The 26,053-nt window shown below is 46.0% G+C and overlaps 1 protein-coding gene across 4 annotated transcripts in view; it reads left to right on the top strand.

Moving 5' to 3' along the window:
• The window catches only part of INF2 (inverted formin 2), a 68,110-nt gene extending 42,462 nt beyond the window's left edge, over positions 1-25,648 (top strand). The window contains exons 8-23 of one of the 4 annotated variants that reach the window (XM_082216656.1): positions 827-1,762; positions 2,881-3,026; positions 4,759-4,820; positions 6,689-6,791; positions 6,916-7,001; positions 9,128-9,228; positions 11,008-11,078; positions 12,113-12,220; positions 12,344-12,414; positions 13,269-13,389; positions 13,506-13,670; positions 14,749-14,850; positions 16,665-16,830; positions 18,800-19,561; positions 21,040-21,117; positions 24,022-25,648. In XM_082216656.1, coding sequence (XP_082072782.1) covers positions 827-1,762; positions 2,881-3,026; positions 4,759-4,820; positions 6,689-6,791; positions 6,916-7,001; positions 9,128-9,228; positions 11,008-11,078; positions 12,113-12,220; positions 12,344-12,414; positions 13,269-13,389; positions 13,506-13,670; positions 14,749-14,850; positions 16,665-16,830; positions 18,800-19,561; positions 21,040-21,116 — 3,077 coding nt within the window. In that variant the 3' untranslated portion in view covers position 21,117; positions 24,022-25,648. Of the gene's footprint in view, positions 1-826; positions 1,763-2,880; positions 3,027-4,758; positions 4,821-6,688; positions 6,792-6,915; positions 7,002-9,127; positions 9,229-11,007; positions 11,079-12,112; positions 12,221-12,343; positions 12,415-13,268; positions 13,390-13,505; positions 13,671-14,748; positions 14,852-16,664; positions 16,831-18,799; positions 19,562-21,039; positions 21,118-24,021 lie in introns of all 4 variants that reach the window. The other 3 variants (XM_082216658.1, XM_082216657.1, XM_082216659.1) reach the window with 3 other exon arrangements.
• The last annotated feature ends 405 nt before the right edge of the window (positions 25,649-26,053 follow it).

Below are 26,053 nucleotides of genomic sequence, written 5' to 3'. Positions count from 1 at the left end.
GACACTGGAAATGTTGAGAATATTGTTTCTGGTTTAGGACTATTTCTATTTTTAAAAGGATATTCTACAAAGGGAAACATACTACAGGGGAAACATTTCCCTGCATATTTACATTTACATTTATATTTATAATGCCTTTTTCCCTAACAGAGACTCAAAGACAGCTTACAGATAAAATAGAAACAGCTTTAAAAAATGGTGGTGGTAGGGAAATCATTTTTTTAAAAAATAAACATTTACAGAATTAAAACTGTATATAAATACAAAATTAATATATATTCTGTATTTATATATAGTTTTAATTCTATAAATGTAAAACATACAGATAATTACAATAAGGATGACAGGATATCAGCCCTTTTGTTAGAAAGCAGTCAGTTCACCAAAGCCAGCAGAAGGGCAACAAGGAGGCAGACTATTGGTCTGCCTTCCTACATTCTATGGCAAAGAAAGTTGTGTCTAGCTGTCATCTGAACAGAAAGTGCATCTAACAAACCCCTGTGATACCCATCATTTATATTCTCATGAAGGAATGGCAGAGCTTCCAGCAGGGTAACGACATCATTTGGAAACCACCAACCCAAAGCACCTCTAATAAAGCCAGAGGACCTGTCCATCGTTTTTGATAGAGGTGTGCAGCTGAGGAGATGCTTGACTCTTCCACAGTGGTTTTCTACGGCCACCCCAAAATTTCCCTCCACCAGCCATTGGACTGGGTATCCCTTGTTCTGCAATAGTAGTCATAGTAGTAGTAGTTGCTGTTTGTGCAGAAAGAGGCTTTGAACTGGTTCTAAGGATGCCTTAGATCTTCTCCCCTTCATTGCAGTACAAGGCAACAGCGTGGAAGAAGTCATGGAGAGGCTGCTGTCCATCAAGAAGAGGCCAAAGAAAAGAAGTCCAGACTCCCGGCGAGGCGCCAGCAAAGTGAATGAGAGCACTCAGACCAATGATGCTTCTGAGGGTCTTCCAAGCGCCTGCCAGAAATGTCCTCTTCCCGCAACTTGCTCTTCCGGTGGCCCACCCAACCCAGAGGCTCCAAATGTGTCTGAGAGCGTTACGCCACCCCAGCTACTGACCTGCTCGGCATTGCCTGGGCAAAGCTCCACTCCATCGAGTGTCCCTCTACTGCCTCCACCTCCCCCTCCGCTTCCTGGAACAGCCAGCATGGCATCACAACAGCTGCCGCCACCGCCGCCGCCTCCACCACCACCTCTCCCTGGCATGATAAGTGCACCACCTCCAGCCCCCCCTCTGCCTGGCATGGCGGGGGTCCCTCCCCCTCCTCCCCTTCTGCCTGGCATGGCAGCGATTCCTCCACCACCCCCGCTCCCTGGCATGATAAGCGCGCCACCTCCAGCTCCCCCTCTGCCTGGCATGGCAGCGATCCCGCCCCCGCCCACACTCCCTGGCATGGGAGGTGTGCCACCCCCTCCCCCGCTCCCTGGTATGGGAGGTGTGCCACCCCCTCCCCCGCTCCCTGGCATGGGAGGTGTGCCACCGCCTCCCCCACTCCCTGGCATGGGAGGTGTGCCACCGCCTCCCCCACTCCCTGGCATGGGAGGTGTGCCACCCCCTCCCCCGCTCCCTAGCATGGGAGGTGTGCCACCGCCTCCACCCCTCGCAGGCAACGTGGATGAAATTGTGATTGCTCGTGTCGAGGTCCCCCTTGGCTACAACAGGCCCTTCCACAAGAGGGTGAAGCCTCCGACGCTAAGGATGAAGAAGTTGAACTGGCAGAAGCTGCCCTCCAATGTGGTGAGAGGTAAGTTATGCCAACGCCACACAGTTGCGTCAGTGGCGTAGCGTGGGGGGTGCAGGGGGGCCGGCCGCACCGGGCGCAGCATCTAGGGGTTAGGGTTAGGCGGCGCAAATCCACGGGTTAGGGGGTGCAAATTACTTGCCTTGCCCCGGGTGCTGATAACCCACGCTACGCCACTGACGCCACGTCCCGTTCGCTTTGTCGCCAGCGCAAATTCTCTCCCAGTGCAAGCCTACCTGCATGTTAAGGTCCTCCTTGCAGGTCCTTTTCCACACGCCAGGTCCTCCTGAAGCATAGCTGGTAGGGTCTTCTCGGTGGTAGCCCCAGTGGCGTAGCGTGGGGGGTGCAGGGGGGCTGGCCGCACCGGGCGCAACATCTGGGGGTTAGGGTTAGGGGGCGCAAATCCACGGGTTAGGGGGCGCAAATCCACGGGTTAGGGGCGCAAATTACTTGCCTTGCCCCGGGTGCTGACAACCCACGCTACGCCACTGGGTAGCCCCAGTGCTATGGAACTCTCTCCCCAAAGATGTATGCCTCACTTTCCTCCCTGTCGTTTCGACAGCTGCATGTGGCCACCTTGTCCTGATAGGCTTTCGAGCTGCCATGATGCCTGGCTTGAACTTGGTATATTTATTTATACACTCTAGAATGCTGCTATTTTGACGTGTTTGTAAAAACAAAGTATTTGGCTGTCTCTTTTTCATATCTCGTCATCAATTTTAGTATCGTTGGCTCTCCTGCTGAGATTTCTTTTTAATGCAAATTGATGGATTGCAGCCACGGCCATGCAGATTCTTTCTGAGAACATTCCCCCCAAAACAGTATTGAAAATGGGGCAGCAAATAACTGCCACCCAAGACTATAATGAGTACAGCTTATGATTGATGCACGATAGAAAGGACAGCAGGAGAGGCTTTCCGTAATTCAGTCCAACTTTACCCTAGTCCTGTGGCATCTCAAAGACTTCAGTGCCATCAACCTTTTCATTTTCTACTGTACTATTTTCTTTTTCTTTTTTGCATCCAATATCTAATAATTTTCCTGCAGTGCCTCACTTCGAGGGGATATATGCAAGGGGAACTTGTTGTGTGCCGCCTGCCATAATGCCTTTTGTCTTGCAGAGGGGCACTCTATGTGGGCTTCCGTGACAAGCAGTAGCGAGGAGATCATGGAGCCGGACTACACGAGCATAGAGCAATTGTTTTGCTTCCCACAAACGAAGCCCAAGGAGAAACAGGCAGCCCCGGTGAAGGTGGAACCGAAGGAGGTAAGACAATGATCCATCTGGATAACTGCGCAGTCTGTCCCAATGATACCAATAAGACTGCCTTGCAGATAGCCACTTGCCTGTGATGATGGAGAATCTCCTTTAGGTGACCAGGCAAGGAAGCTTTCGAAGTTGGTGAGGAAAGTTGCTTCTTTTCTTATCATAGAATGATATAATTACAGAGTTGGAAGGGACCCAAGGGTCATCTAGTCCAACCCCCTACGAAGCAGGAATCTCAACTAAAGCATCCCTGACAGATGGCCATCTAACCTCTGCTTCAAAACCTCCAAGGGAGGAGAGTCCACCACCTGCTAAGGGAGCCCATTCCACTGTTAAACAGCTCTTACCCTCAGAAAGTGTGAAGTCGGAATCTCCTTCCTTGTAACTTGAAGCCATGGGTTCGAGTCCTACCCTCCAGAGCAGGAGAAAACAAGCTCGCTCCATCCTCCATGTGACAGCCCTTGGGATATTTGAAGATGGCTATCATAACTCCTTTCAGTCTCCTCTTTTTCAGACTAAACAAACAGCTCCTTCAGCCTTTTCTTGCAAACAGGACCCAAGCACAAAAACACTCTCCCTCCTGAGATATCCAGCAACTGGTGTTCAGAAGCTTGGCTGGCTCCAACTCTCGTGGCAAAGCAGAGCCATCATAGCTAGTAGCCATGAAATTGTTTGATCCTCTTTTAAATCCTTTTAAATTTGTCTAATCCTCTTCTTTTCTTGCGGAAGGGCCATAGCTCAGTGGTAGAGCATCTGTCTTGCATGCAGGAAGTCCCAGGTTCAAATCCCATCATCTCTAGGTAGGGCTGGGGAAAGAGACCCCTGACTGTAACTGTAATGAATATAGGGGTTGCTTGTGCGTAAGTTGCCGCCACTCCTGGCTATGTTGCCTTGTTAAACCCTTTCTGTCTCGACAGCCCTTCACTTCGTGGCTGCCTCAGTCGCTAGCAGAATCCATCAGTGGGTGTTTCTTAAAACTTTTCCAGCATAAAAGCTGTTTGACGCCAAGTCTTCTCCTACTCTCCCTGCGCGGAAGTCTTCTGTGCAGGGAGGGTGTGGGTAGCCCTCTCGCCGATTCCCCCATCTGCCCCCCCTTTGTCCCTGGTGTTGCGCTGATTACCTTCCCCAGCTGATGAGCTGCCTCTCTCCCTGCTGGGTCCCTCTCCAGCATCATTTGGGAGCCTTCCCTCCGCCTCTGGCTCTGATGTCAGTTCCCTGACAGTAACCTTGGAGGTAAAAGGTAAAGGACCCCTGACCATTAGGTCCAATCATGACTGACTCTGGGGTTGCTGCGCTCATCTCGCTTTATTGGCCGAGGGACCCGGCGTACAGCTTCTGGGTCATGTGGCCAGCATGACTAAGCTGCTTCTGGCGAACCAGAGCAGTGCATGGAAATGCCGTTTACCTTCCCGCCGGAGTGGTACCTATTTATCTACTTGCACTTTGACGTGCTTTCGAACTGCTAGGTTGGCAGGAGCAAGGACCGAGCAACGGGAGCTCACCCCGTCGCGGGGATTCGAACTGCCGACCTTCTGATCGTCAAATCCTAGGCTCTGTGGTTTAACCCACAGCGCCACCCGCATCCCTGTAACCTTGGAGAGCTGCTGCCAATTCGTGTAGGCAGTACTGTGCCAAATAGACCAATGGTCTAACCATCAAGAAAAAGTGGCCGAGTAACTTCCGTGCGCTTCTTTGTAAGAATGACCAAAAATGTTTTCCTTTTCCGAAATAGATCACGTTTCTGGACTCCAAGAAGAGTCTCAATTTGAACATCTTTTTGAAGCAATTCAAGTGGTGAGATCTCGTTTCACAATTAAAAAAAAGAGCATTAAGGTCAAATGTTGATGAAAAATTAGCACTCCTTAGCAATCCTAGTAGATGCTGCAATCCTGTGGGGTCTTTTATTCATGCAATTCAATAGGATTTAAGGAAGTGTGGTTGTCCAAAAGATTGCAACCTGTAAATTTGTGCAAATGTTGCCCTGAATCCAGAACCTCCTACGTGCACGCAAATACCGTATTTTTCGTCCCATAGGACGCTCCGTCCCATAGGATGCACCTAGTTTTTTGGGGGGGAAATAAAGGGAAAATTTTTTCCCTTTATTTCCCCCCCCAAAAAAACCAGGTCGGGGAAACCAAACCAGGTCGAGGAACAGCGGGATGGCGGCGCTGCGCCTCCCCGCTGTCCCCTGAGCTTGTGGAGCTTGCGGATGTCTCCCCGTTGTGCGGGGCACTCTGATTCAGGGCGCCCCGCGCGCCAGGCAGCAGGCTGCTATCCGCAGCATAGAGAGCCCTGCGGGAACTCCCGCAGGGCTCCAACATGCTGCGGATGTCTGCCTGGCGCGAGGGGCGCTCTCCAAGCTTCAGCGAAAGCCTGCATTCGCCCCATAGGACGCACACACATTTCCCCTTCATTTTTGGAGGGGAAAAGTGCATCCTATAGGACGAAAAATACGGTAATTCCCACAAGCAGCTGTCTTGATTTATTTAAATAACAGTAATGGCATATTTTGACTAGTTTTTAGCTGAAGTATTCAGCCCAGATCTCTTTTTTGGCATTGAGGTGGTGTGAGAGGAAGAACCCCCAAAGATTGTAATAATTGTGCCCCAACGTGAGCCTGCAGCTGTCTGAACAGCAGCTAAACTTACGTTACTTTTATTTCAAGGTAGTTTTTTTCTTGCAGCAGCCTAGAGTATGAAAGACCCAAGTGGAATCCAGACACATTTTTAAAAAGTTGTGAGAAATGATTTTTTAAATGATTTTAAAAAATACATTGCATTTGCCATAGCTCAATCTCGCCATCTAGTGTCATATTTGTATAATGCACTTTTACAACACACTTAAAACGTTTTATGTGCAGCTGTATAGCCGAGTCCCCAGTTTGTTGATTGACCTTAGCAATAGATATTCAAAGCTAGATAGTGGTTAATAGCCATTGGTTGATCTACCCTCCTTGACTGTGTCTTAATTAGCTGATGACCAGCACTACAGCTTGTTGCAGTAACTCCATAAGACAATTATGCACAGAATGAAGAAGAGTTTGCTTTTGTTAGGGACAGGGAGGAGGGAGATTTGATTCAGTTTGCTTTTAGATGTGAACACACATTATTCACACTTTCTGAAGCACTACAGGAACCAAAACACGGTCATCCTTTGAATCTACACTACTCTGAATTTTGCAATGCAGTTCTTCCGTCAAGTAATGTGTCGGGGGGGAATGTGCACTCAGAAGAAAAGTGTGCATAGAAACATATATTCTTAGCAAAACTGACATACAAAAATGCACAATATATTAGTGACTACAAAATGTGTATATTAAGGGGAAATGCAAACATGTTGTATCAGAAGAAAATGGCATTATAATGCTAATGACTTTACATGAGGATTTGAAAACCCCAAAATAAATTAAAACTGATGTTGAAATTTGAAAAACTAAACTTAAGCTGGAAAAATGAGAAACTGAGAAACACAAAAATTGATAGGTTCTCCCATCCCTAACATTCATCCTGAACTGACTTGCCAGGCAACTTCATTGGGCAACCTTCAAATTCTAACATTATCAGAAGAGGTCATATGATTTCCCTGCCTCCACTCCCAGTTCATAATCCCCTGTCCCCGCAGGGCAGTAGTTGCATCTAACCAACAATCTCTTTGATCGATAGCCCAAATGTGGAGGTGGTTGACATGATCCAGAAAGGCGACCGGACGAAGTTTGACGTGGAGGTTCTCAAGCAGCTGCTGAAACTCCTACCCGAAAAACATGAAGTAAGCTGTGCCCTTCTTTCTAAACACACATAAGCAAAGTCTTATTTCAGTTCTTCTCTGTGTTGCAGTGAGTATGTAAACGCAGTGATGTTCTTGGAACTTAACCCTTCTGCTTTCTTCTCAGATAGAAAACCTGAAATCCTTCAAAGAAGAAAAGGACAAATTAGCAAATGCAGACCAGTTCTATCTTCTGCTCCTTGGGGTTCCTAGGTAATGGAAAGCCCCACATCTTTTAACAGGGGCTGTTAAGGAAATGAATCCTATGTTCTAACAGATTGACAGAGGCCCTGACATTGTATCTGTGGACATCAAGGTTCACCTCCCAATTTATGTGTTTTTAATTGAGAATTTTTGGCTTTTGTTGCTTAGTGAGGAGTTGTCTGTTTTGAGGGAAGGTTGGGTTTTTTTTTTGTCTTGCCTGCGTTTTATTAGTTTTTGGGAAGTGGAGGCATTTTATCTGTAGTACCAGAAAGGGTGTTTATTCAGAATTTTTTCTCTTGTAACTTGAAGCCATTGGTTTGAGTCCTACCCTCCAGAGCAGGAGAAAACAAGCTTGCTCCATCTTCCATGTGACAGCCCTTGAGATATTTGATGATGATAATAATAATAATAATAATAATAATAATAATAATAATAATAATAAATTTATTATTTATACCCCACCCATCTGGCTGGGTCTCCCCAGCCACTTTGGGCGGCTCCCAACAGAATATTAATAATAATAAAAAAGCAATAAAACATCAAACATTTAAAACATCCCTAAACAGGACTGCCTCAGATAGTGGTGCCATTTGTTATTCCACTAGTGTTGTATATCAGTGGTTCTCAACCTGTGTGTCCCCGGATGTTGTTGGACTACAACTCCCATCATCCCTGAGCTCTACCCTTTCTAGCTAGGGGTGATGGGAGTTGTAGTTCAACAACATCTGGGGACACACAGGTTGAGAAAGGCTGCCATATATTGTTTGACTACAACTCCCATCATCTCCTACCATTGACCATGTTGGGTGAGACTGATTAGAGTTGTACTCCACGGCCCCTGGGGCCCCCGCACTGGCTCCCCCTACAGTAAAATGATCCTCAGCTGAATAGGCCAGTCCACGTGGTTCAGTATAAGACAGTGACATATGTTCAGCCCACATCAGGTATACTGCTTTCAGATTTGGAGGTTCCACCTGCCTCTGGTGGCTAGTAGCCATGAAAAGACCTGTCTCTGTTAATGTGCCTGAGAATTCAGCTATCTAGAGGTGCCTGCAGGGAAACTGGGCCACTTAGATCAACATAACATAGCTTTGACCAAGCTCCTCCTCAACAAGAGCTAGCCTAAAATAATATCAATTCTTAGTTCTGATTAAATGCATAGCATGGTGTTCCCGCACTGGTTTTCTATGTATTTTTATTGTCGTTCAACCTGGACACGGAGGTCCAGCTCTGAGGGCCTTCTGGCGGTTCCCTCGCTGCGAGAAGCGAAGTTACAGGGAACCAGGCATACGGCCTTCTCGGTAGTGGCGCCCGCCCTGTGGAACGCCCTCCCATCAGATGTCAAAGAAATTAACAACTATCTGACTTTTAGAAGACATCTGAAGGCAGCCCTGTTTAGGGAAGCTTTTAATGATTGATGTTTTAATGTATTTTTACTGTTTTGTTGGAAGCCGCCCAGAGTGGCTGGGGAAACCCAGCCAGATGAGTGGGGTGTAAATAATAAGTAGTAGTAGTAGTAGTAGTAGTAGTAGTAGTAGTAGTAGTAGTTTTTATTAAATATTTTCTTGAGTTACAAAAGTTCATACCGTGTTTTTCCATGTATCAGACGACCTTTTTTTCTGAATTTTTTTGCGATGAATTGAGAGTCTTCGTATACACTGGTTAATATGCTGAGTAAGCGAGGGCTGGTGTTGCAGCAGTAGCAGGGAAATGTTGGAGAGGAGGCTGCTTACCTGATCTTCCCAGCTTAGGAAGAGTATTTGGTGAGTGCCAGTATGTGGTATATTACAGCACCAGTTCTGCCAGCCAGAGCGGGGGATCGTCGAAAAGCTGCTCAACAGCTCAGCGAACTTACAAAAGAAGCTCAAAAACTGTTGAGGGCTCCCAAAAATAGGAGTTGTCTTATACATGGGGTCGTCTTATACATGGAAAAGTACGGTACATCTTTCTCTATTTTCAGATCATAAAGTCCTTTTTACAGATCAGTTCTAGTTGATGTGAGACTTTAATGCTGTATACCATATAAAGTTGGGGGAGAAGAGAGAGCAGGGAAGAGAAGGGGGCAGTGCGCTTTCATCCTTTCAGCATAGTGTATGAGCGATGGTTTTGTGCCAGCATCACTCTTTCTGTTCCAGCTACCAGCTGCGGATTGAGTGCATGCTCATGTGCGAAGAGACGGCCGTTCTGCTGGAGATGCTGCAGCCCAAAGCCGAAACCATCAGGAGGGCCTGTGAAGGTAAACAAGGGCTTAACCCCTAGGTAGATCTTGTGTCAGTTTTTTAAAAATGTAGTATAAACACTTACAACTGGGAAACACTGGCCTACGAGCGCGCCAGTTGGAGAACAGCCTTTACCAAAGGTGTCGTGGGCTTTGAAGACACTCGAACTCAGGACGCAAGGGAGAAACGTGCTAAGAGGAAAGCATGCTTGGCAAATCCACACCGTGATCAACTCCTGCCCAGAAACCAATGTCCCCACTGTGGAAGGACGTGTGGATCCAGAATTGGCCTCCACAGTCACTTATGGACTCATTGTTAAAACCGTGTTTATGGAAGACAATCTTACTTGGCTATGAGTGATCACCAAAGAAGAAGAGATCTTTTGTGCTCCCCAATGTTTGGATATCCCATCTCAGATGGCGATGTCCCAAGAAATCAAACTCCCCGGGAGGTGTTCTACGGCAGTCCTATATAGAGTAGACCCATTGAAGTTAATGACTAACTTGGGTTCATTTATAGGTAGGACTCGGTCGAATGCAAGAATTGGCTTTTTTAATGAGAAACCAGGTCATATGCTGCCCCAATGCACAGGTCTGCGTTTGTGCAGGAAATGCAAACTTTAGCTGTCTTATGTACTTGGTGCCTCCAGATTAGGCTAGCACAAACCAGCCTAGTGATAGTGAATGGAATGGAGCCACGATCCGTTCGGCATGCAGTGTACTAATCCCATCTGCATAGCAACAGTTTCCAAAGAAACCTCAGCCCATAAATGAGCCCTTCACTTGAAAGCTAGCTTCCTGGCTTAGAAATCTGTTCTTCTCCATACCCCCCAAATTAAGGCATTTTGCTTACTCACGCAAAGATAACTCTGCAAGGGAGGACTGGGGGCACGATGGCAGGCCTCGCCTCTCTGTATGTTTCCTAACCTTTATTTGGCTGTAGCTCAGTAGTAGAGCTTTGCATGTAGAAGGTCCCAGTTTCAATTCTCCGCATATCTAGGGATTCAAATGTCTCCTGTTTTGAAACCCTGGGGATCCGCTGCCAGTCAGGGTAAACTGCGCTGAGCTAAATGGACCAGTGATATTTACTCATCATAAGGCAACTTCCTAGACTCCTGGTTCTAAATCTGGTATAGGAATCTTCCATGGTTATGCACAAAAAGAAAGTACCGTATTTTTGCTCTATAAGACTCACTTTTCCCTCCTAAAAAGTAAGGGGGAATGTGTGTGCGTCTTATGGTGCGGATGCAGGCTGCGCAGCTGTCCCAGAAGCCAGAACAGCAAGAGGGATTGCTGCTTTCGCTGCGCAGTGATCCCTCTTGCTGTTCTGGCTTCTGGGATTCAGATTATTTTTTTTTCTTGTTTTCCTCCTCCAAAGACTAGGTGCGTCTTGTGGTCTGGTGCATCTTATAGAGTGAAAAATATGGTACTTTCCCACACAATACAAACTGTGGAACTCACTGCTGCAGGAGGCAGTGATTGACACCAACTTGGATGGCTTTAAAAGAGGACTGGGCAAATTCATGAAGGAGAGGGTGATCAATGGCTGCTAGCCACAATCATAGAGTGGTCATTGGAAGGGACCCTGAGGATCATCTAGTCCAACCCTCGGCAATTCAGCTGTCTCATACGGGGATCGAACTTGCAACTTCGGCAATATCTAACCAGCTGAGCTATCCACTATCAGATGCAGTATTTCTCTAAAAACCAGTTGCTTGGAATGACAGATGGGAGAGGGCCGTTGCCCTAAGGTCTTGTTTTCAGGCTTTGTACCAGTTAATTTTTTCCCTCCCCCAGATCTCCTCACCAGCCAACGGTTGCCTGTTTTCTGTCAGTTGATCCTGAAAGTTGGAAACTTCTTGAACTACGTAAGTGATAGGTCTTTCCCTTCCTTTCCCTGCAGTTTAGGGATGGGAGAGAGATTTGTTTCAGTTCAGTTTTAAAGGCAACCCTACATACGTTTGTACTTCTGCAAACCAAAACATAGTTATCCCTCAAAATTCACACTCCTCTGAATTTTGCTATGCAGTTCTTCAGTTGGGTAATGTTCACAGAAAAGGCACACCCTAGGGCAAAGTGTGTGTAAAAATTCATTATTAATAATATTTAAAATAATAACATAAAAAAACCTTTCTATCTGGGGAAATCGTTTGCAAAAAAAAAACCACATGTACCATATTGGCCTGAATATAAGCCTCAGTTTTTCCCCACATTCTGACCATGAAAAGTTAAAGTGTGGATTATATTCGCGACCTTACGGTATGCAGCCAGGAGCGCAGGGCAAACAGCGCCAGGAGTGCGGCAAAGTGGCACCCGTCCCATGCGTAGTCCCCCTCCTCTCGCCCAAGGCCTGGAAGGGAGAGAGCGAGGAAGGGGAAAGGCTGCCAGAACACAGCACAGCTAACCCCCCCCCCCCCAGTATGCAGTCAGGAGCAGCAAGGAATGGAGCGGCTTATATTTGGGTATTTTTTTCTTTTTTTTCCTCCCCCCCTCCAATTTTAAAGGTGCGGCTTATATTCAGGTGCGGCATATATTCGGGCCAATACGGTATTTTAGGTGAATTTTTCGTGAGTTTTTTTATGTAAGAAAAAATGCTCAAACTGATGCGGAAATGTGGTGAACGGAACTTGACGACTGGAAAAATGAGAAACTGGCAGAAACCAAAATGGGCAGATTCATCTATCCCTACTGACTCTGTCAGAGACAGCATTTCTCTAAACGCCAGTTGCTAGCAATCTCTTTTGGGAAGAGTTCCATTGCACTCAGAACCTGCTTGCAAACATCCCATAATCAAATGGCTGGTTAATGTGAGAACAGGATGCTTATCTAGATGGGCCTTTTGCTTGAACCAGCAAGGCTCTTCTTATGGGTCCATTATGGTGTGTTTTTCTTCTTTCCACAGGGAAGTCACACGGGAGATGCTGATGGCTTTAAAATTGGCACTTTGCTCAAACTAACAGAAACTAAAGCAAACCAGACTCGCATTACGCTGCTCCACCATATTTTGGAGGTATTTCCTGATATTTCGTGTGTTTTATATATATGCTGTGTGAACCGCCCTGAGATCTGTGGATGGAAGGCGATATACAAATTTAAATGATGATGATAATAAATGTTTTCTTTTTTTGCTTAGGAAGTAGAAAAAAATCACACAGACTTGCTGCAGCTTCCCAAAGACATTGAATATGTTTCAAAGGCAGCAGGGTAGGAACGCATTGTGTGCATGCATGCATGTGGCCGGGTGTGTTTTAAAAAATGTAAAGTTGTTGCCAATAAAAAAATGAGACTGTCAGGGCTTTGGTCTTTGAATGTCATACTTCAGAGCAAGAGTGGGGAACTTGCAACCCCCTACAGATGTTGTTGAACTGCCAGGTCACGTCAGTCCCAAACAGCATAGCCAGTTGTCAAGGATGATGGAGACTGTAGTCCAAGATTTGGCTAGAGGGCCCCTGTTCCTGTTTCCAAATGTACTGTAGCAGTGGCGTAGCGTGGGGGGTGCAGGGGGGGCTGGCCGCACTGGGTGCAACATCTGGGGGTTAGGGGGCGCAAATCCATGGGTTAGGGGGCGCAAATTACTTGCCTTGCCCCGGGTGCTGACAACCCACGCTACGCCACTGTACTGTAGTGAACTTCCTCATAGTTTTTAATCCTCTGCCCAAGACCTACAGTTGCCTGACCTTGATCTCTGGAAAGAGCTTTTATATAAAATAGGCAAGGGCCTTTATGTACAACTTGTTGGTGCTGGGTTTCTTTATTTTTAATTATTTTGCTTTTAATTTTTTAAATAAAATTACTGTATGGTTTTATGTTTTTGCATAGCAAACTGATGCAATATATTTCTCTCTCACACACACACACATTATTCTCTCTCTCTCTCTCTCTCTCACACACACACACACACATTATATTTTGCCTTGGGATTTTGGGGTGCGAATATCTCCTATCAATAAATAAACTTCCAATGGGAATTTTATCCCTCAAAAGCCCCACATAACTCCCAGTTCCTTCCCAGGATTAGCAGATCCAGACGCCAGAACTTGTGGCCTGTTCCTTTTCAGGATCAACCTTGATGTGATACGTTCTGAATCCAGTTCCAATCTGAAAAAGTTGCAGGATCTTGAACGGAAATTGTCATCATCAACGGAAGACGTGAGAGCCCAGTATGGAAAAGCCATTCAGGTTGGTGTGCGACAGGCTCACTGCACTTAGAGGCCTCCGCCATTTTGCCAGGGCAGTCTGCTGAGGTGTTTGTTGGTTTGTTTTTTTAATTCGGACCTAAATCCAATGTCTTTCAGGAGAGCATCAGCGCTAACAAGAAGTTGGAGGCCGAGTTCGAAGTCATTGAAACGAAGAAAGTAAAGCTTGCCAACTACCTCTGCGAGGACCCAAACAAGTTGTCTTTGGAAGATATGTTTAACACCATGAAAACTTTCCGGGATCTCTACATCAAAGCGTTAAAGGTTTGAATTTGAGAATGAAATAGTGGGCGCTGTGGGTTAAACCACAGAGCCTAGGACTTGCCAATCAGAAGGTTGGCAGTTCGAATCCCCGCGAAGGGGTGCACTCCCGTTGCTCGGTCCCAGCTCCTGCCAACCTAGCAGTTCGAAAGCACGTCAAAAGTGCAAGTAGATAGATAGGTACTGCTCTGGCGGGAAGGTAAACGGTGTTTCCGTATGCTGCCCTGGTTTTGCCAGAAGCAGCTTAGTCATGCTGGCCACATGACCCGGAAGCTGTAAGCCGGCTCCCTTGGCCAATAAAGTGAGATGAGCGCCACAACCCCAGAGTCGGTCACGACTGGACCTTAATGGTCAGGGGTCCCTTTACCTTTACCTTTAAATACTGTAAGGAATAGGAGATAAGGTGGGGAATCTGTTTGTGAACTGCAACATCAGCATCAGCAGCATCATTTAGTGTGTAGGATTACAATATGTACAGAAAAGGAAGCGCAGGAAAAATCAGATAAAGCTTCTGGCAGTGGAGATAGAATTTAGCAATCGTGGTTAGTAGCTGCTGTGGCAGCCTGATAATAAAGCAAACCTTTGTTTTCGTGTTTTTGTTTTTTTAGAAAAAAGAAGTAGAGCTTGTTTTTCTAAGGCAGAGCTCTACCCGAGTGGTATCAGAGGAAAATGATTTAAAGTTAATGATTATTATAGACAGATAAAAGAGATTTACTCTACCTGATTATTTTGTGGATTTGTTATAATAATATATAAAAGTCTCTGCAGAAATTAGTACTTGTACAACCAATGTGCAGGGAGAGGAGATGAAGCATTGTAACATAATTACGTTGAATTTAATTGAATATTGAAATGAAAATTAGGAAAGCTAATGTATTTGGAGCAGCAACGGAAGGATGGGAAAAGAAAAAAACATCTGGGGGGTGGGAAGTCAGTTTTTAAGTTTGTATTAAATTTGTATTAATTTAGTGACAATTTGTTTTTGTTTTTTTTAAAGGAAAATCAATAAAAAATAATTTGCAAATAAAACTAAAGCAAACATTTGATATGCCCTTTACATGCCAGTGTCTCCTACCCACAGGAGAACAAGGACCGAAAGGAGCAAGCAGCAAGAGCCGAGAAACGGAAGAAGCAGCTGGAGGAAGAAGAGGCGAAGAGGCAGAAAGGAGAAAATGGAAAGATCAGTGAGTATCTCGATGGGCTTGTTGACGTAATGCAGTAGGTGTTTGAGCAAGAGTGCTCTTGGTCATGGAAGTTCTGCTCAGTGCCTTGCTGCCTTCCCAGGTGATTTTTACAAACATGGATCATGAAAGTCTGTTCCAGTACTCACTAGTGCAGTGGTTTCTCAGACTTTTTTTTTCTTCTTTGGGCCACACTTTCAGAATTAAAATTTGCTTGTGCCACACTCATTATTTTTATTATTGATAACAAATGCATTGGAAAACAAAGAGAAACAACTCCTAGCAGTGCTCTCGTTTTGAAAAGATTGTGGAAGCAGGCAGAGGATTATGTTGTGGTTGTTGTTTAGTCATTTAGTTGCGTCTGACTCTTCGTGACCCCATGGACCAGAGCACGCCAGGCACTCCTTTCTTCCACTGCCTCCCGCAGTTTGGTCAAACTCATGCTGGTAGCTTCGAGAACACTGTCCAACCATCTCGGCCCCTGTCGTCCCCTTCTCCTTGTGCCCTCCATCTTTCCCAACATCAGGGTCTTTTCCAGGGAGTCTTCTCTTCTCATGAAGTGGCCAAAGTATTGGAGCCTCAGCTTCAGGATCTGTCCTTCCAGTGAGCACTCAGGGCTGATTTCCTTCAGAATGGAGAGGTTTAATCTTCTTGCAGTCCATGGGACTCTCAAGAGTCTCCTCCAGCACCATAATTCAAAAGCATCCATTCTTCGGCGATCAGCCTTCTTTATGGTCCAGCTCTCACTTCCATACATCATTACTGGAAAAACCATAGCTTTAACTATATACGGACCTTTGTTGGCAAGGTGGTATCTATGCTTTAAAAAGATACCCAACCATATTCTGCAAAAAAAATAATTAATGGTGATAGTATGCTATACTGTATTACACTAAAATATTAAAATGTTTCTTTGAAGCTTCCCACCACACCCTTTGAGAACCACTGCTTCTAGTGCAACACAGTATGATGGATTCAGTTGCCACAAAAAATGGCAAACTCCAAAAGTTTTTCGGAAGATAATTGACAAAGATTAGACTCCAGCAAAGCCAAAGCCACCTTTAGCTTTCTAACATGGAATATTGCAGGCTGGCCTAAAAAGGGAGCTGACCCGTCCTTTGTTAAATTCATCCGAGATTATGACATTGTATTTTTACAGGAGACCTGGAGTACAAGCGAAATAGATGTTAACGGCTTTTCCTCGTTCTGCCTCTCAGGATCACCAATATGATGGATTTTGGGATCATATAGCCAAGCTGCTAGGGAAAGAATAATGGTGTAGGGCTGCCAGTAGGCAGCACACTGCATGGAAGGAAATTAAGTAAAAAGTTTCAATTAAACTACAGTGGTACCTCGGTTCTCAAACGTCTCCGTTGACGAACATTTCAGAACCTGAACGCCGAAAACCCCAAAGTAAATGCTTCTGTTTTCAAACGTGCCTTGGAAATCGAATGGCTTCCGCTGCATGTTTTTCAATTTTCTCAACTGAATTTGCAGGCAGCCCTTTGCGCCTCAGTTTTCGAACGCTTCAGAACTCAAATGGTCTTCCGAAATGGATTATGTTCAAGAACCGAGGTGCCACTGTATTCTTCTTCCACCAACTTGATGCTCTCCAGATGTTTTGGGCGACAACTATTAACAGCGTTATCCTCTGCGGTTTTGTCTAATCCTTTCTTAAAGCCATCCAGGATGGCAGCCATCACTACATCTCGTGGGAGCTTAAATATAAGTACCTTCTTTTGAAATTCAGAAGCCCCAGCATGTCAGCAGCTCGTCACACTGATCGTCCAGCTAACCCTCTCCTCCATTTCCACTTGCAGTTAAGAAAGGAGCTGTGAAGCAAGATGAAGTGTGTGTTATCGATGCTTTGCTGGCTGACATCAGGAAGGGGTTCCAGCTGCGGAAAACGGCCAGGAACAAAGCCGATACAGACACGCCCGCGAAAACATCACCCAGTCAACCGCAGAAAGGGAAAGAAAATGGTAAGAACAGCAAATCTAAAAGTCGTAGTAATAGTCGTATCTTGGTTTTTGAACTGCCTAGTTCTTGGACGTGTTGGCTCCTGAACGCTGCAAAACCGGAAGTGACTGTTCCGGTTTGCGAACTATTTTTGAAAGCCAAATGTCCAACGGGGCTTCCGCGGCTTCCAATTGGCTGCAGAAGCTTCCTGCAGCCAATTGGAAGCCGCCATTTTGCGAACGTTTTGGAAGTCGAACGGACTTCCAGAACAGATTTTGTTTGACTTCCAAGGTACGACTGTAGTGGCAGTTGCTGTTTCTGCTGCTGCTGCTGCTGCTGCTGCTGTGAAAACTAACATGTTATTCCCCACCCTTTACCCTGATATCCCAGGGCAAGATCAAATACAACATTAAAACAGATTTAAACAACTTGCAGTCGCAAAAATCCACCCATCACTGCAATGAAAATGGGTTTTTTAATTTTATGGGCAGCCTTGTCCCATAAACAATTGCTCTTTTTGGTGGCGACAGGGGGTGGGGATTTTAAGAAAATAAGATTTCCTGCTTGCTTAGGTGGCAAAGGTCCACCTAGACAGGCATTCTGTTCTCAAAGTGGCCTACGGGACCTGATTCCAATGGGAGGCCTACAAGTAGGACCTGAACACAACAGGTCCCAGCAACTGATACCCAGAACATCTGTGCAATGCTGCTTTGTGTGAGTAGCATTTCATCTGACTGAGCCCCCGTGTGGCGGAATCTGGAATTTACCATTTCGGAGGCTGGGACTAGACGTTAGGGCAAATAGGAGGCTGAGCTAGAAAGCAGCAACCCAAGGACATTCAATTTAAATCCCACCGTCTTCTCCAAGGAGCTAAAGGTGGTGTGTGCTGTTCTCTCCCTCCTCATTTAATGCTGACAACAACCTTGTGAGGTAGGATAGGTGGCAAGGCAGTAACCAGCTCAAGGTCACCCAGTGAGTTTCATGGCTGAGTGGGGTTCTGAACCCTCTTCTCCCAGGTCCATAGGAATCAATAAAATATTTGAGGGGGCTGGGCCCCCCAAAAATTGATGGGCTTTGCCATTCAAATGGTGTGTGCGTACCGCATCATGTGATCAGTTATGCAGCATGGTGCTTACCTGCCCCCACCCAATATTTTATTCAGGCAGGCACCCCTGCCCAGTTCCAAGGCTGATGCTCTAGCCCAGGCATAGGCAAACTCGGCCCTCCAGATGTTTCGGGACTACAACTCCCATCATCCCTGACCACTGGTCCTGTTAGCCAAGGATGATGGGAGTTGTAGTCCCAAAACATCTGGGGGGGCCACGTTTGCCTATGCCTGCTCTAGCCACTGCACAACACTGCCAGATCAACAGTTACTCAGCATGTGGCATCACATCACATTTCCCATCTCCCCCAATGGCAGGCAGTAGAATAAAGGAAGGGCAGGGAAACTCGCATTACTAAGAAAGAGCGGTAAGGGACGCGGGTGGCGCTGTGGGTTAAACCACAGAGCCTAGGACTTGCCGATCAGAAGGTCGGCGGTTTGAATCCCCGCGATGGGGTGAGCTCCCGTTGCTCAGTCCCTGCTCCTGCCAACCTAGCAGTTCGAAAGCACATCAAAGTGCAAGTAGATAAATAGGTACCGCTCTGGCGGGAAGGAAAACGGTGCTTCCGTGCGCTGCTCTGGTTCGCCAGAAGCGGCTTAGTCATGCTGGCCACATGACCCGGAAGCTGTACACCGGCTCCCTCGGCCAATAAAGCGAGATGAGTACCGCAACCCCAGAGTCGGTCATGACTGGACCTAATGGTCAGGGGTCCCTTTACCTTTAAGAAAGAGAGGTGGAGAAACCAGAAAGTCTTGGTGGGGGCTGGCACTAGGGAAACTCAGGAGCAGCCTCAATGTTTGTCCGACAGTGTGTTTCTTTCTCATTCACAAAAAAACAACAACCCAGAGATGGATCTGATCCTTGTGTATTTTGTCAATTTTTTCAGGCCAAAGTGTCCAGCCTGCCAAAGACCCAGCGAAGGATGAAGGGGAAAAGGATGTGGTTGCGCAAACTAAGCTCCAGAATCCAGTTGAAAAAACAGCTTCGGATGTCGTAACCCCAGTTAAGACGCAGGAGGCTGTCGCTGACCCCGTGGCTTCTGACAAGCCCGTTCCCGGAGTGGGGAGTGGGAGATGTTCTCCAACCCGGCCTGGTACTGAGACGAATTCCTTGAATTCGTTTCCACTGGAGGGAGGTGGAAAATCAGGAAACAGCACAAGCATGCAAGAGGGGGCCGTCCCTTGTAGCGCCCAGGACAACGTGGACTTCAATGACTTGGTGTTGTCCCAGTCGACCTCCTTCATCGAGTTTGGAAGCAGCACCTCAGGCCTTGGAAGCGAAACTATTTCATTAAGCTCTGGAGACCCAGCTGGCGGAACAGAACTGGTTTGTTCGCAGAACGGCTTAAATCCAAATGACCAGGTGAGCGGCGCTGTCAGGAAAAGCGGCAGAAAGGAGGAAGATCCTGGACATACCACAGAGCTACTAACCCCGGAGGCGCCGAAAGAAGCGATCAAGGAAAACAAAGAACCTTCTATAGACTCTCTGGTGGTGGACATCTCTCAGGAGAAGTCCTTCTCGGAGGAGCCGGTGACAGATTCTTCGTGCTCCGCGGCGGTCCCTCCGGAGCAAGCCCTTGCCGACAAGGAGGGCCAAAGGGGCTCCTCAAAGCGAAAGAAGAAGAAAAGGCACAGCAAGAGCAACTCAAGTAAGCCCTTTTTGAATTGTAATTGCTGGAGGTCAAGACTGAGCCGAACTTAGCTAGCTCGCTCACGGGCCTCATTCAGGCAGACCTGCCCTCTCTCTTTTGGAGATTTTCAGGGATGGGGAAAAAGGGCAAAGCGTTCACCCCCTTTGGGAATGGCAGCCACACTCCCGACTTCTGCCTGGCACATTTATTTATTTATTTATTTATTTATTACGTTTTTGTGCCGCCCGTTATCCATAGATCTCAGGGCAGTTCGCAACTGCAAGATAAGAAACCATGGGCAGCAACGACAGGCATTAGCCTGAGGTAGCTTCAGATGTCGCCATCGCATAGCCAAATCCGATTGGCTACGCAACTTCCTTGCGAAGTCAACTCCGACCAAGGGAGTTCCGCCAGCTGGGTCTCCAGAGCTTCCGTTCCCTTACTCTGATTTGACTTTGTGACACAGCCAATGAGATGTGGCCACCCTGCGATGTTTGTAGCCAGCTCCGAGGGTTCTGCCTGCCCTCCCTCTGGCATCTTGAGGGTAAAAAAGAAAAAAAGGCGCACACTGGTCCAGTAAATAAGTGGTGAGAAATCTGAGTGGCTGGGAGAACGTCTTCCCCTCTCCACCAAATCCCGTTTCGAAACAGAGTATCTGAAAATTGTTGGCTAAGTGTTATTGGAGGTATACTTTTATATAATGGACAGGAAGCTGAGCTTATTTACAGTGGTACCTCGGTTCTCGAACTTAATCCGTTCCGGGATTCCATTTGACTCCCAAAACAGTTCAAAAACCAAGACGCGGCTTCCGATTGGCTGCAGGAGCTTCCTGCACTCAATCGGAAGCCGCGTCAAACATTTGGCTTCCGAAAAAACGTTCACAAACCGGAACACTCACTTCCAGCTTTGCAGCGTTTAGGAGCTGATTTGTTCTAGAGCCAAGCCGTTTGAGTACCAGGGTACCACTGTATACCTAAATTAGATTATTTCTTCCCTCCCCCTCATCTAATCTACCAATTAGATGCCCATGGGAAGCCCACAAACAGTGCAACAGTACTCTCCTCGGTTGTGATTCCCAGCAACTCATACTCAGTGTCATTCTGCTTCTGCCAATAGATGTAGATCATAACTATTGTGGCTGGTAGGCATTGACAATAGTTATTGAACCTCCAAGAGAATAATTATGATGCCATACAGCTGGACCTCTGCATTTTCATTCCTTGCAAATGCATACATCCATCCTACAAAAAAAAATAAAAAAGATGGATGTCTGCCTTTCTGCTTCAGAGCTCTTGCTTAACTTGTATGCAAGCGTCATCAGTTCATTAATTATGACTGATCAACTAAAGCTCCCGAGGTTAACCGGCTTAGACGTCTTTAATCAAGCGACTTCTTTGTGACATCCCACTGACCTTTGGCCCGAATGGCCATGTTGTTAACAGTTTTGGTATTGCTAATCACCTGGCTACATTCAGCGTCTCTCTTTTATTTGAAAGCAGTGGTTGACACTGATTTAAAAGCGATGGTTGATACTGGAGATAATAAAGCAAAAAGAGGTTGTGAGTTGCAGTGAGGTATGTAAACCACCGGGGGCAGCTTCTCTGTGTGAACTAACCGTCGCGTTTGGGACTTCCCATGCCTAATGATCATTGCCACGTAAAGCTGTGCTTCTGCCTCTGTAATGGCTAATTATATGCGCTATATTCTTTTCGTGTGTGTAATTTTGCCATCCAGGTCCAATCTCTGTAGCTACTGGAGTCACTAGCAAGACTCCTAGTTGCTCAGGATTGGGTCCAAGGTCTTACCTTTTTTTTGTGTCAAGCCAATCATCGTTTCCTCACAGGAAAATTTACGTCTCCTGTTGAATCGTTTAATGTTGTCAGGCGTGTGGGGATTACGGGTGTCCTTTTCGTCTTGATTTCTGTTTTCCGTACCTTAAAATCCTGTAAAAATGCAATTTCAGTTCTGTTCTCCTTCTTTGCAACAGTAGAATGCAACTGAGGCTTTCCCACAGCCATCCATTGAACTTCATGGCAAAATAGAGCTTTGAGTGAAGATTTCAGCCCAAACCGTTCTGTGCACTGGGCCCACTCCATTGTTGAAACACTCTAGTAATATAACTCTAGTAATATAGGTACACGGGTCTCAACCACTGAGCCTCTTGGACTTGCCGATCCGAAGGTTGGCGGTTCGAATCCCTGCGACGGAGTGAGCTCTCGTTGCTCTGTCCCAGTTCCTGCCAACCTAGCAGTTCAAAAGCACACCAGTGCAAGTAGATAAATAGGTACTGCTCCGGCGGGAAGGTGAACGGCGTTTCCATGTGCTCTGGTTCCTGCTGGCCACATGACCCAGAAAGCTGCCTGTGGAAAAATGCCGGCTCCCTCAGCCTAAAAGCGAGATGAGCGCCACAACCCCATAGTCACTTTTGACTGGACTTAACCATCCAGGGGTCCTTCACCTTTAATAATATAACTCTTATTGTTTGCACAATGCTTTGGCAGGTTGAAACCACTTCTCATGTTTGCAGTCCTTACCACAACCCCTTAACTTGGACCAATCTCAAACTAAAGATTCCTAATTCAAAGTGCACATTGGTCAATAGCCAGTAGAGAAGGTAGGAAGAAAACAGAACACATAAAACACAATAGTATATCTACATTAAGTACAATATTAGATGTATGGTTGAATCAAAACAAGACAGTCCTTACCCACAGGTTTACAAGGTGTTTTTGAGGAGCAACTTCATGGCCCACCTGCTCTGCCTTCTTAGGGTTGCATTTAAACGGGTCTTTAAAATAGAGGACTTTCCTCTGTGAAATAGGACACATGGCCACCCTATTCCAGACAGCAGGGTCACAGTGCACAGACAGGTGTATCCAGTGCTTTTTTTCTAAAAAAATATGTTTAGTGGTACTCTCATTTTGACTCAAGAAGATCATCATTTTATAGTTCAAATCGGGGGAAATAAATACAGTACAGATGTACCTTGGAAGTTGAATGGAATCCGTTCCAGAAGTCCGTTCAATTTTCAAAACGTTCGAAAACTAAAGCACGGCTTCTGATTGGCTGCAGGAAGCTCCTGTAACCAATCGGACGCTGCGGAAGCCCCATCGGACGTTCGGCTTCCAAAAATAGTTTGCAAACCGGAACAGTCACTTCCGGGTTTGCGGCGTTCGGGAGCCAAAACGTTTGAGAACTAGGCCGTTTGGAAACCAAGGATAAATGGACAAAAGTACAAAGATTCACAAGATGTTTAGGGGTATGCGTACCCCTGCATCGCCCCCAGAAAAAAAGCACTGGGCGTATCTGTGAGTCACCAACCCACCACCACCAAAGACTCCTCTGTTCACTGGAGCTGTGACATAAATATGGATCAAAGTCCTGATAATCTGATGGTGGGTTTGCGCTGCTGTTGGATATCCAAAGGACTCTTCAGTTCTTCCATTGCTCACTGAGACTCCACTCAGATTTTGCCTTCGGTGGTGTAAATCAGGCATTCCCCCCCCCCATCTGTGGCCTTTTAGATGTTGCCGCACTCCAAGTCCCATCACTCCCAGCAAGCATGGTCCGTTGTCAGGCACAATGGATGTTGTAGTCCAAGATGCATGGAGGGTGTTTGGGGAGGACAAAGTGTCAAGAAACAAGAAGAAGAATATCCTGAAATTGCATAGTTACTCCTCTTTTGCCTTCTGATTGCAAGCCACCATAACATAACCCAATGAATCAATGACATGTGATCTCTAAACACCTTGTTATATGACCAGTGTGTTTGTTTTACCAGGCCTTCCATTCCCACACCCTTACCCAGCTAACTCTGTAAATACCCGTACTGGAAACGATATGGAAGATCTCTCCCAAGAGATCCCAATAATTGTCCACAAATGGCCAGTCTTTCTCCATAAGAGCACTTTGTTCAGTAAATATCCTATTCAGAGTTCCCTATTCTCAATCACACAGCCCACAAAAAAGGAAAATCTTCCAATCAGTGCATGAAGATGAACAAAAATCAAGAAGCTCAAGTACAGTTTTTAAAAGAAGTTATAAAATGTTCATCTTAATAGCTATGCTGTCAATATAGCCTTTATACGCATAGTGACTTTGGCGAACATGCAAGCTGTTTCTGTTGGAGGCTGTTGTAGAGACATTTTCATTCCACACCTCCCAGTAATGCATTCACTTGAAAACACAAGTCAAGGCAAAAAATCATTTATCCGCAATATTTATCAACTGCTCCCTCTCCCCCACCATAGAACCAAAGTGGAACTCTCAAATTTCAGTATCCCTTTCAGCTTGGGAGGTTTGTAGACTGCTAAAACTCTCAGTCATCTCCCCAGGAAAAAAATGGCACATGAAGCTGCAGCAGTGTTAGAGCTAAACAGATTGCAGTGCGGACAGAGATCGTACATGATGCTCCAAATTAAGCAACGCCTTTGCTTCAAAATGGCACTAAGGAAATTGATGTGTCCTTTCCTTTACAGGTGGCGCAGCGAGACAGAAAAAATAAAAAGAAGCACATTCTTCAGTAACATATGCTATGGAAGGTAGCCATGGTAACGGGGGTAGAGGTGGGGTTGTTTTTTTTCTCCTAGGGTGACGGTGGGTATTTAATAGGTAGCACCCAGATGCAAGAGATTTCCAAACATATGTGCCTTATGTGAAGTTCTAATTCTATACAAACTCCCTCCCGGTTTCATGCTGTTGCGACAGGCCTCTGGTCAGTGTCACACTGGATGAACCACTCTGGGTAACTCACAGATCGAATGCCTGCAGAAGCCGAGGGAGATGTGGCCTAAATGGTGCCTCTAGGACCCAATGGCAGGGATAATTCAAGCCAACACTGTCAACTTCCTATTGGAAGGGCTTCCATTAAATGACTGTACAAATGGGCGCTGGCCATTGAAAGATATGCGGGACCAAGGTTGTGTTGCTTGTTGTTTGTTACTGTTGTTACATGAAATGCAAATGCTCTGCTGCGTCTGTTCCTACAAAGACCCACGCTCCTGTTCCAACTGAAATAACAAATTTGGCAATGCTATAAGGCCTCACCAGACTCAAGCAAGCAAGTTGTGCAGGAGGGCGAACAGGAAATCCCAAGATCTTTTTACCAAAGCTTACTCTTTCAAACTTGTAAACGTACCAAATAATACACAGTTCCCATTTTAGGTAATAGCACTGATATATGAGAACCCAACAGTCAGGAAGCTAAACAAGAACTTCATTGATTTTTAAGCAAGAACAGAACAGCAAAGGGAAGTGCCTGACTCCACTCAGATACAACTAGATCTAGTGCCACCTAGTGACTAAACTTTAGAATGACACTATCCATGCAGACCTATTCTGCATAAACTCCCAGCATTTATGCATCAAGCACATCATCTGCTGTGTCAATGACTAGCCATGGGCAGCTGCCACAGGTCAGCAGGGAGTTGAAGCCCAGGAATGCACAGAAACACTTTAGAGCCAGGAAGACCTTGTGGTTCAGTCAAGGTCCCAGCTCAAACAGGAAACCATTTATAGCCCCTCTGTGCACAGCCTGGATGGACAGGACCAGTCCAGAGTCTTAAGAATACTTTACTGCCAGGAATATATTCCAGTATGTGGCTTGGATAGCCTGCTTCCAACAGACATACTAGCTCCAGCAAATCCTGACATAGTGTTCCATCTCCATGGACAATAAGTCCATCAATGGCTACTAGGCACAATGGCTATCTTCTGCCTCCACTGTTGCTGGGAATCACAAGCAGGGAGAGTGCTGTTCTCAAGGCCTTCTTGCGGGTTTCCCATCAGCGTCATGTTGGCCGCTGTGAGAACAGGGTCCTGGGCTTAGCCTGATCACGCAAGGACCTTCTTATGTTCCTGTGTTCCAGTTACTTCAGACAAAAAGCCCAGTCTACGCAGGCCTCTGAATGAAGTGGTCAGGTCCTAAAGAGATAAAATGGGGCTGCATGACTTCAGAACGAGGTGATGTTTTTGGATGCTGCCATATATATATATATATATTATTTTTTAAATCCCTGGAAGTAGAAAACTAGCACAGCTGGCTGAGCTAAATCTCCTTCCCCCTGGGGAGTGGCAGTTTTGAATGCAGGCTTGGATTATTATTAATTTTTTTTAAAAAAGAGAGAAATTCGTGAAAGTTGGAAGCTAACACAACAGACCCGGCTAAAGCCCTTTTCTCTAGATAAGCTAGTTGCTATAAACTGAAGTCCGTTCAAAAGCTACGGCCACCCCCTTCCTGCAGCCTGAAGTGGTAATAGTCACTTCTGCCTCACACACGATAGATCTAAACTCATGGTTTATAAAGTTAAGGAAGGGTTTTCATAACACAGATGGACACATTGCATCCTACTTTTAACGTTCATAATGCATTATTAAAATGTGGCACAAGAGGGCGCTGCAGAGTAACCAAGAACTGGCAGTAGGGAAACAGCATTTTTACGAAAAAAAACAAGGTGTGGAAATGCTTTAAAATTGCCAGAATCCCCTGTGATGTTTTGGAATGATATATCG

This window comes from Podarcis vaucheri (assembly GCF_965113315.1).
Source record: "Podarcis vaucheri genome assembly, chromosome: 1".
NCBI classification, from domain to species: Eukaryota; Metazoa; Chordata; class Lepidosauria; order Squamata; family Lacertidae; genus Podarcis; species Podarcis vaucheri.
Note: the sequence above shows the minus strand (reverse complement) of the source record. Positions and strands in the feature narration are given on the sequence as shown.